We start from the raw sequence: 11618 nt of genomic DNA on the forward strand, positions 1-11618 counted from the left end.
TGATATAACCAAACGAAAGAATGAAACGAGTGAAAGCAACTGAGAACCATTTCTCTTTTACTCTATTTCTAGATTCCCAAATTCTAATTTCTAGGTGCTCTCTGGTTTACTGCAGGGGTGCGTAGTGGCTCTACATAATTGAAATGTATGAAAAACCACGTACCTTTGAAAGAGCTAATGGCTATTCATCCTGTTGCCACTTAATAAAACATCTTATTAGTTTTCATCTTACATAATAGTTCTCTATCATTGTACTAAGAAGGCAAGAACTATTATTGAATTCCAGCATATATGCTTTGTTAATGTTTCTCCTTGTGAGGAAACGATTTTTCACTTTTCTTTCTTACTAACTAAGTGATATATGCAGCCTACAAACAGATTAAAAAGAAAATATGGTAAATATATATAATATGGATTTTATTCTTTTATTTTTAAGTGAAAAGAGGAACCTGTATCTGTGAGTTATGGGTTTTGGGAGTCGATGAGGATGAGTAGGAGCACCTATATATTTTCATACATACAGTAGTAGATTATTGAACTCTGAGAGTTGAGAACTCCATCAACTTTCTATTTCTCTCTTATTTTCTATAAATACAACCCAATTAATTAGTGAAATTAGGGAAGCTTGTAAGACAAATTCCACGCATTGCTATCACCTGAAAAAGATTCATGCCTAATCCATGGGTAATGGAGATTTGCTTCCCATTCCAAATTTTTTGTTTTTTTTTTTCATTTAAAGGAAGATCGATACTTGGAATTTATGAAATTAATTTTGCTGTGTGGAGGGAAGAAGAAGAAGGAGGAGGAGGAGGAAGAAAGATAAAGATGGAAACTGGAGGTGGATTCGGTGGCCTGAAGAGGAAGGAGATGAACACTATTTCTACCCTTTATTGATATTTTTTAAAAAAGTTACCCTATTCTCGAAATTATGTTAAAAAATATATTTTTATTGATAATAAGACCCAAAAGTTATCCTTGTCAGCTATAATCACAAAATAAAGTCAGACATATTGAATTAAAAAGCTTTTGCTCCTTTTTAAATTGTAGGAACAATTGTGATGGGTGACAAGGCTATACCTCATTGTTTTTATAAAAAAATTAGGTGTGGTATGAGGTGGCTTTAACATGGATCATGAAAAAATGATTATACCTACAATCTAATATGATCCAAAAGTTACCTCTTTACAAACAAGCCTAAAGCTTTCTGGTTATTGACAATGTCCCAAGTAGAACTTCTCAATTATATTAGCATTGTGTTCTCGCCTTTTTTGTTAGCATGTGTCTTAACCATAATGGACCCGTTTTTTGCTCCATAGAGCTTCACAACGAGGTAGTCCATCCTCCAAACTCATAACCCCCAGCCCAACCCAGGTGCAGGCAGGATTTGATCCAAAGTCTCTATTACAACCAGCAAGAGATCTTACCAACCAACCAATTGGCACTTTGCAATGGAATCCTTAAATCATTGAAGGAACAAAACATAAACTAGGGTTTTTTCTTTTTTTTTTTGTATTTTTAATCTCAACAAAAAGAGTGGTCTAACCATCTCTCTCTCTCTCAATTACGAGGTTCTCTAACTGTTTGTGGCTGAGACTTGGGATCAAATCCTGCTGCCACCAAGGTTGGGGGCTATGCTCTTTCCCTTGTATTACGTGAAAACTATTTTTCAAATGCAATACAATGAATATACATGTAATTAAACCAAATGTCATAAAAATATTGAAGAAATTTAATTTATGATATATTATATTGGCCACTTTTATAACTTCTCCAATTCTATAAATACAATTTATTTACTTTAGACTGATTTCTATAAGATGTTTTATTGTACTAGGTAACTACACCCTTTGCCATCACCAACTGAACCAGCTGGGGGACATTCTATATGAACCAAGTTAATTATTACATAGACATCCGCCCCATATCTAAGCTATATATTCTCTCATACGAGTTGCTCAAGTATAAGTGGCAATCCATGGGCAGGTCTAAGAGAGAGCATAATGGTAGGAGAGTGATGATAGGTAGGAGAGAGGGAGAAAGAAAAACTAGTAAGGATGAGGGTCAGAACAATCTTGTATTCCATCATGGCCAAGTTCCTGCCCACACACATTCTCCCTCCAAACCCAAAAGGCACGAACCCCATTTTGTACTTGCATCCCCCATTTATGTCTCCCTTAAACCTCTCTGGTCTGAACTCGTTCACGTCGTCTCCCCAAAGAACTGGATCATGGTTCATTCCCACTATGTCGATCCACATGTTGGTTCCGTTGGGGATGACAAAATTCCCAACTCGAATGTCTTCTCTTGCTTGCCTCTGGCTGTTGGGTCCCGCTGGGTATAACCGTAAAACCTCGTTCATAACCCAACCCATCTGTAGTCAAGTTCATATATCGATGAGTAAACGCTATCTATCTCTGTTTTGAAAATTATTAATGATCAGTTGACACAGCTTACAAATCAAACCCATTAATTTGCAGGTGGAGAGGATCGGAGCTTACTTTCTTTAGTTGAGCAACCATTGTGGGATCCAAGGGCCTATCTCCAACTACTTGTTTGATTTCTTCTCTCAGCTGGTTTTGCCATTCTGGGTGCAAGGCCAACAGAAATAAGGTCCACGTCAGTGCCAACGCCGTGGTTTCGTGGCCGGCGAAGAAGAACGTCTTGCACTCGTCGATAAGCTCTTGATCGGAAAATTTTTTCCCTAGTTGACCATCGCCGGCGGACTTCTCTTCCAGCAGAAATCCCAGCAAGTCGTGTTGAGGATGATCCACATCCACCACAGACATCTTCCGATTAGTTATCATCGATAAGAGCAGTTGGTCGACATCCTTGGATAATTTGATCAACTCTATGGTCTGCTTGAGGTATACGATATTGTTGAAGGGAACTCCCACCAAGCGATTCGACTTGAAAAGAGTAAGGTGCATGGCTCTCAATTTCGTGAACACTTCCTGGCTGATTCGGTAGTCGACGCCGAAGGCTGCCCTAGCTATGATCTCTGAATATGTTCTCATGATGTCTTTCTCGACATAGATTTCTGGCTCGCCGGAAGCGATGAGACTAGTCCACCGGTCGATCATCTTAGTGGCAGACTCCACCATCATGCTTCCCATAGCCTGCAGGTGGGGTTAATTAATGAGTATAAAAGCAAAAACACTAACGTAAGGTAATTAGAGGTTTTCCGATTAGACTGCTTAAAGGAAAGGTCACAAAGAGATGATAATTGAGAGAAGGAATTGATATAAATTTTGGATGCTTTAATTATTCAATTATATGGTTTTAAAATTCCATATATAAAAACAGCTGAATAATTTCAATCAAAATGAAAATATTTCTTTTTAGCATTAATCCGATTGAAACTATTCTGATCAAACTTTGGTAATTTATCCAGTGTTGGTATTTGTAGCAGCTGCTACGGAGACGCACCGGAATGTATATATAGGTAAAGGTTTTTAAAACCGACGCCAACGTATTGGTCAGGGATTTGGTTCCCGGGTCGAATGGTCGGCTCATTCAGATAAAAAATAAAACAAGTAAAAAATGGTCAAAATCGTTTGAATGGTTAACAAGGTAATTTTGGCCCTGTAATGCATATATTAATATAGGAAAAATCTAAGATGTCGGAAAGGCATAATATCGAAAATATATACTTCTACCGATCAAGTGCCCATTCCAACAGCCTTGCATCAATAATATTTCCGTACTCTGCTTTATTTTATGGGGAGACCAATGCGAGTTCAAATCTGTGCCTCACAAGGGAGCGCCTCACAACGTCCTACAGTACATTTCCGCCCTGTGTTATGAACATCTCCCGATAATACTATCAGTCTCAATGATATCATCATTGGGAGATGTTCCCAATACATGGTGGAAATGTATTGTGAGGCACATATGTGAACTCGATCAATGTAAGGAAATAATAATTGTTCGAACAGATTTTGCACCGACTGAATCCGGTTTTCAAAACCTCATGAATTTTGATGAAAATCCTTATCATTGGTCACCACTTTTATGATGTCGGATCAGTATGATATCTTTTTCACATCATAGTTGATGAACTCATTTAGAAGGGCTTCTGCATTTTGATTGAACCGTTGCATAGAAGCAAATGGTTGAGCGTCTCTGTTCTGGATAAGCTTTTCCCAGTAGCTTTATTCAATAATCATGAAAGTAGCACTCGTAATAAGGTGCCAACGGGTTGGTTGGTAAGGTCTAGTAATAGAGATTTGGAAAAGAATCCCGCCTGCACTTGGGTTGAGGAATTTATGGGTTTAAGGGATGACGGTAATACCAAATGAAAAAATATATATATTTCTACAATTCTACACCTTTTTCTACATTTAATTTGTAGTATGCAGTTTTGGTCCCAATTGGGTACTACATATGTTAGACCTTGTTTGGTTAGTGGGTGAGAAAGACAAAGTACACTACATAGACCCATTGGCATTATTACGTTGACATTGTATGCCAATGGGCCACATGTGCACCCTATTATCAACCCTTAACCTACTAATTAGGTCTAACATATAGCACATCGCCCCTACTGAGCTAAAGCCGATGCCAAAAGAGGGATAAGTGATCAAGCTAATATGTCACAACTGTTTTAAAAACCGACGAATTAATGGGTATATGTATGTATGTAAACAAGTATCATATCAATAAAATAATGTATAATTATATCCTACATGCAGAGTTTGCAGATACATGTATTTATGTTTAATTTATATTATTTTAATTATTTATTTATTATTTAAAAATACTAAAATTAGGATTTAAGACTAAAAAAGGGTTTTTTTTGAAAAAAAAACATAGTAGAACAAGGCACCTTTGGCCTTTGGATGCATAGGTCTCAAAAAAAATCTTAAAATCAACATAAAGATCCCCTTAATTGGGCAACCGGACACGAAGTTATGGACCCATATAGTGGTTAACCCATGACCCATGATCGGGTCAAACAAATCAATGGTTGAACCACCTAGATCAAACGGTTTTAACCGAATCAATAATATTTCCTAAATTTTATGAAAATCAGACCTAAAATCAAAAGGTGATGGTTCAAATTATTCAACAACCCAAATAAATGGCGGGTTGAAAACACTGATAGGTCATTGGCCTATGTCGTCCTACACAGCGTTTTTATGAGTTTCAATATATTTCTACGAATTGATTCAATTTTCATAAGAAACAAAGTTTAAAATGTTGGTTATAATAATAGTGCAAACTCTTGATAACACAAACCCGGCCATTATTCCACATAGGGATACAAACAGATTGGATCGGATTTAAATCAGGATATATTTGAATCCAATCCAATATTGTTCATGTCGGATCTGTCCCAATCCAATCAAATTTGATAGGATTCGATTTGAATTCGAATCCAATCGGTAAGTTGATATTTGGATCTGATCCGATTCGACTTGCTTTCTTTAAAAATTAATAAATTATTAAAAAATAAAATATACTAATTTAAATAAAGTAAATTATTTTATCATATATATTCATGTTTTTTATAAAAAAATAAATAATAAAACAAATTTATAAAAATATAATATAAAAAATATATTTATAAATAAATAAATAACATATATATTATATATATTTCTATTTATAATTATATAATATATATCAGATGGGATCTTCTCAAATGGGTGATCCGAATCCAATCTGAAGATTCGAAAAGCATGATCCGAATTCAACCAAACAAGATTGAATATCGAATCCATTTACACCCCTAAGTCCACAGATTCTATACTCGCTCTGAGTTCTGAATGAAGGACGCGTAATCAGGTTAACTGGTTAAATGTCGGCCTGAATTAAAAAAAAAAAAAAAGAAATAAAATAAAATTCAAGCCGCAATACTGATTCCTCCACGTGCCTCACTGAGGTGATCGACAGTTTTTAACTTTTTTTATCTTTTTGTATTAGTATTTTTTCTTTTTTTTTTTCTTTTTGACGCGAACTTTTTCTTATCTGAATGTCGGCCTACAGAAGTTTTGAGAAATAAGGGAGCATGGCCATGTCGACCGGTTAAAAAGAGCTACAGCTCTTCCCATGTAGTTAAGTGTGGGAGAGCACTTTTATGTGGGTGTACCGTGTACCCCACTAAAAGCCCTAAAGACCGGTAAAACGATCTTTGGGAATTGATGCAGAATTTTGAATTCCAGCCCCCCTACTAGCCCTCTCTCCCCCTATAAATCACATGCTGTCGATAAATTTGACATCAATTCACGGTCAAGATGCATTTCTCTATAGTCTCTGTTGTTTTGCTTTTCAATGGCCAAAACCATCATCTTCAATGTCAATAATAATAAACTATGATCATAGGGTGTCTTCTATTTTTCTTATAAAGATGCCTTAAAAAGGATCGTTGTTTGTAGAATAAAAATTCAAATAATGAATTAGATAAAAGCTTCTAGACTTTTTGTTCGTCACACAGGAGAATTTGTATTGGCGTCCTTTGAGAACATTTTTTTTTGTATTTGTCAAGATTCAAAGTAATGACATGTATCGGTTCATAGTGGCCAATGCTTATCATGCCGGTGACTTCTTGACACATCTCTATAGAGATTTTAACGGGTCAGCCACTGATTCAGAGGATAGTCGAGTCTTAAACTGGCCCCTCTAAACCGATTTCAAAAAATAAATAAATAAAACATAAAAAAAAAAGCATCGATACAGGCTGATACGGCCTACCAGCCTATCTGCCTGTGTCAATGTTTAGAACCATGACACTTGTCATTAGAAGATATTTCCAATACATCCATGGATGTGTTCTGGGGTGCTGATATATGGGGCACCGATGCCAATTCCACTTAGACTTAGGGTGCCTCACACCAACCCCATATTACATTAGTTGTGAATTAGAACATCTTCCCATGACCAAAAACATTAAATAAAGGGAAATATTGTCAATGCATAGCTGAAAATGCTGTGAGGCACATTCTGTGAAGAACAGATCCAAATTCAGTAAAACTATGAAAAATCATAGGCTCGTAATTTTCAAAGGCCCAAACTTTTACGGTTTAATGTATACTACCTCTGTGAGTGTAACAGAGAGAGAGAGAGAGACCTTCAAGTTGTTTGGCAAGAATACAGGTGTTATAGTGTGCCTGTGGTGAACCCAGTTATCTCCTTCCACCATAAGAAGTCCATTTCCAAACAAGGGTTTCCTGTCCTGTTTAAACACATTAGGCTTTCCCCACTTCTTGCCTATAACGCCTGAAGACATCTGTGTTAGAAACTCAGGATCTGCAATATATAAGAATGGCTCAATGCCAAGCCAATAGACGAAAACTTTTCCTGCAAAAAGATAACAAACCAATTTAAGCAAAACCAAACCAAAGTAAAAGAAAGTGAAGAAAACAGAAACACACATATGCTAGGACCAAGTTGCAGCGCCACTGCATGTAATTCAAATAATCATGAAACCATCCGTTTTCAGATTTGATTGCTGGAGTGTTCACGTTGTATTGGGGTCGCAACAAAGTACTTGACCATGAACATGAACACTCCAGCCCCAGAAAGGTTTGGTGCTCTGTTTTAAATTTGAAACAAATGGCAAGCGTCCAACTTTTATTGGATCGTGTCTCCAGGATAGACCTGAGCCGAGACTGAGAAAGTGGTCGCAACAGATGAGAACCTGAGTAATCAATCTCGTGAGACATGGCAGTAAGTTGTATTTTTGAAAGCTAACTTACCGTGTAATTCTCTCCACTGAGAAAAATAGGGAAAAATAATTGGGTAGATATCATGGCTGATGTATTCCAAAGAAGGTGAAGAAGAGCGAATCTTCTTCTTGGTCATCGTCATTTCTCTGATGTTCCCCAGAGGAAAACATGGAATGGGACCTCCGAAACCACTCTTTCGGAGCTTATTATATGCTCGAGTGGGCAGAACCCAGCATATGAAGAATGCTTTCCAGAGCACGAAGCTGAGAAGGATTGTCATGGCTAAGCTAAGAGGTTTGATCAGTAGCTGATAAAGAGGCTCCATCTCTCCCTTTCTCTATCGTATGTTGTTGGTGCAGAAGCCATGAATAAATTAAAGGGGTATTTATAGAGAGGATTAAGCTCATTTAAGATCGTGGAGTTTGACTTTGTGGAACATTACTGTCGTAACTAATAATTTAATCTAATTCACGAATAGGAGTGAGAGTCGTCCTGGTCCTGGTTAAATCACCTACGGGAAAAAGCATTCAATCCTTTCTTTCAGACTTTTTTGTCTTTATTTATTTGTCATTGTTTGTTCTACGGCGGTTTTATATTATGAACCCTTCGGTCCACCTTTTATACGGTGTCTCCAATAAAAACCCGCCACGTCATCTTAAAAAATAGGACTGGGAATTAACGGCAATTAGATGAAAAAAATATATATTCTTTTCATCGGCAGAGCTCCTCCCTCCATCTGTCTCTCTCTCTCTCTCACTCACTGCCACCGCAATTCTTCTCTCTCCTCTCTTCTTCAATTCCCAATCTGTCAAACATAACCAGTACAGATCGTCCACCGTCAATTATTCACCAAGTTCTCTGCATTAGCTGCCATCGACGTTAACTAACCAGCCAATCCCATCAATCTGATTACCCATTGAACAACACCGTCGCCATTGGTAAAGAATATTTGCAACTAATAGCCGAAAAAAAGGGAAATGATGACTGAGTTTTCGTGTCGTGATGAAAGCTTCCAAAACAGCTCAGTCTGTTTTTTCTTCGTTATCAACGTGATTGAGGTGGTATTCACAATTCTGATCACTGATATCTGTAGTTCGTCATTTGTGTATTTGTGTTTGAATGGATCCATGTTTTAATTGTGTCTAAAATACTTCTATGATTCGATCATTTAAAAATAAGGCTATATTTGTTTTCGGTGTAAATGCAATTTTACATCGATATATCGATATAGTTGAGATAGGATGATTCGGTGAGAGTGTAAAACATGGATAAACCATTATTTATTTACACTCGTCCTGTTTGATTAGAGGTTACCCAGTTTTCTGGTTTGTTGCAGTATGAGATTTTTCTAAAAGAGAGAGAAACGAAATGAGATGAGAAAATCAGTAAAGAAGAATTATTAGAAACTCAGCAAAAAGCTCTTAATCTTCTTCGACGTCAAAGCATAACCAACTACGAGTTTCTGCGGATGCGGAAACCCAAGACCGATGGAACACGACTGTGAATTCCTGTCGTTCTCCTTCTCCCCCTCATTTCAATCGTTGAAAACGCCCACAATAACAGAAAATGTTCGATTTGAAAAACACAAGGCCCCTCGAAACGAGGAACTGCAGATCGAGCTCTGTTAAAGAAAATCCTAAAAATGTGAATCCATAGCTTCCGCTTGTTTTCGTCTCCGCTTGTTTTTGTGTTGTCTTAGAATTGATGTTTTCTGATGGAGGATGATTTGACTCGAAATGATGACATGTGGACCTGATTCAGCACGGGCAACAACTCTGCATCATAGTCTAATCACGACTAAGTAACGAGCCTATAGAGAAGCTTGCTACGATATAGTTCGCTGTGGAGAGAGCTCGCTACAATACGAGCTCCAGATTCCCCGAGCTACCAAGAAGGGAATGCTCCTGCTATTTTAGCTCGCGAGCTAGAGAAACCAGCTCGCTCCAGCCCTTAAACGAAAGAATCATTCCAGTGACCAATCTTAACAAAGGGAACCCCGAAGTACTCCTAAGCTCGCTACAAAGTAGTTCGCAAATGAGCAGCGCGAACGTTCTCAGGAAGCTTCTATCTGACAAACCGTACCGATCAGACTGTGCCACGTCTCTCGACTGACGGCGCGGCCCCTGTCCTTTCAACAGTCTACACCCGCGTCTCTTGGCAGGAGAAGGCGCGCCTGTCCCTTTGGGACATGTCACTCATCCGAACAGGAAGTACGTTATAACGATCACCTGTGCAGTCCTGGCGGGTAGCGGCCGCGACAGGGGCCCAGTGGCGGTTATGCCCGATTTGACAGTAGCCCCCTATAAAAGCCTCTGAGGCAAAGGAGAAGGGCTCTCTCTCTTAGACTTTTGAATACTTCCGCATTCTCATATCCTCAACCTGAGTTTTTACTTGCTCGCGAGCTCATCTCTCGAGCATAGTGATAAAGCGTGACCTACACTCTTAACTTCCGCACTCTCTTTTTTCTCTTTCCCCAACGTTCTGACTTAAGCTTCGGAGTATTCCCAACGGGTAAATCCCCGGGAATCCTTCTTTCCACCATCTTAGGTGCCGTCCGTTGCCAACAAGGAGCCAACCAACAGCCAGCTAGGAGTGCCCGGATCGTGCCGCATCATTTTCTACTTCAGATTTGACAAATAAAGTAGAAGGTCGCTAGACTTATAGCGGGAACTTGGAGTTAGGCGGAAGGAGAGGAGTGTCAGTTAGCAATGGCGAGAGAGAGAGAGAGAGAGAGAGAGAGATAGCGAGAGGCGGAAGGAGAGGGTTCTCCCTTCGGAGGTGGGTTAAGATCTGTCGTTGCAACTAGTTGCAGCAGCGGTGACAGTGAAGAATCAATTTTTGGTTAAGTATCGATTTTTTGGCTAACTACCTCGTCATTTGGTCTGCTTCCAAGTGGCCAATGACTCAGGCCGAAGTGCCGAGCTGACCAGGTGGCGAGCTGCCTATGAGGTGTCGGGCTGACCAGGTGTCGAGTTGCCTGTGAGGTGCTGGGCTAACCAGGTGTTGAGCTACCTGTGAGGTGTCGAGCTGCCTGTGAGGTGCTGGGCTGACCAGGTGCCGAGCTGCCTGGTGGCGAGCTGAATTGATGAGCTTCGTTGCACTTTAGAGACCTACAAGGAACCAAATGTCAGAGGACCCGGGGTGGCTAACCCGGAGAGGTCGCTCCGATGCTTAAGTCAGTACTCTCATAGTAGACTGCGAGCTAAAGATCACAAAGTCTGAGAGCTAGAACTTGCTTACTTGCTTGCTTGCTCCCCCCTTGCCATTGGGGTTGGTGCCTTTATATAGGCATTGTTTGGTGTGAGCTTCACGCACCATATCCGAGATTTTTGCGAGGTCGTCTAAGTGGTTCAAGATTTCTGGAGATAATCACAATGCACGTTGACCACCCTCTAGATCGTTCGGCATGTGGGCCAACTTCTAAGGACCGTGGGAGTGTTAGGATATGTATGCCAAATTTGTAGGTGAGCACGTCTCATAGGTCGACAGGTCGGCGCTTGTGCTAGGCCGCCAGGTCGCGCCTGGGCCAGGCCGCCAGGTCACGCATGGGCCAGGCCGCCAGGTCGCGCCTGTGCCAGGCTGTCAGGTTGCGCCTGGGCTAGGCCGCCAGGTCGATGCCTATGTCAGGCCGCCAGGACGTGCCTGTGCTAGGCTGCCAGCTCACGCCAGGGCCAGGTCGTGCCTGGGCCAGGCCGCCAGGTCGCGCTAGGGCTAGGCCGCCAGGTCGCGCCAGGGCCAGGCCGCCAGGTGGGACACCATCAACTTGGCTAAGGTAACTTGTTGCCAAAGTGGTTCTAGGTGTCACCTAGTTGTTCCGAGGTGCCATGTGTCACAATATCATTGGAGGCCCAAATCCGCCCTCGTCATTTGCCCCCCACCCCCGAGCAGAAAGTAACTCAGCGAAGGGAGTAGATTTCTCCTTTTGGTCTGGAATGAATAATTCGATGAGCT

At 40.2% G+C, this 11618-nt stretch overlaps 1 protein-coding gene across 2 annotated transcripts; it reads right to left on the minus strand.

Moving 5' to 3' along the window:
* Positions 1-1708: 1708 nt before the first annotated feature.
* Positions 1709-8015, minus strand: LOC104596274 (cytochrome P450 734A1-like). 2 transcript variants are annotated; one of them, XM_010257354.3, is made up of 4 exons: positions 7698-8015; positions 7070-7299; positions 2499-3116; positions 1709-2371 (listed from the first exon to the last, which is right to left on the minus strand). In XM_010257354.3, exons 1-4 carry the CDS (start codon positions 7990-7992, stop codon positions 1943-1945), a joined length of 1572 nt encoding a protein of 523 aa, XP_010255656.1. In that variant the 5' UTR covers positions 7993-8015; the 3' UTR covers positions 1709-1942. The 2 variants fall into 2 exon arrangements, with proteins under 2 accessions (XP_010255656.1, XP_088751728.1); XM_088895602.1 differs by having other exon boundaries at positions 7037-7299.
* Positions 8016-11618: the final 3603 nt, after the last annotated feature.

The sequence above is a fragment of the Nelumbo nucifera genome, chromosome 1 (genome assembly GCF_055504915.1).
Source record: "Nelumbo nucifera cultivar China Antique chromosome 1, China Antique-T2T, whole genome shotgun sequence".
Lineage (NCBI taxonomy): Eukaryota > Viridiplantae > Streptophyta > Magnoliopsida > Proteales > Nelumbonaceae > Nelumbo > Nelumbo nucifera.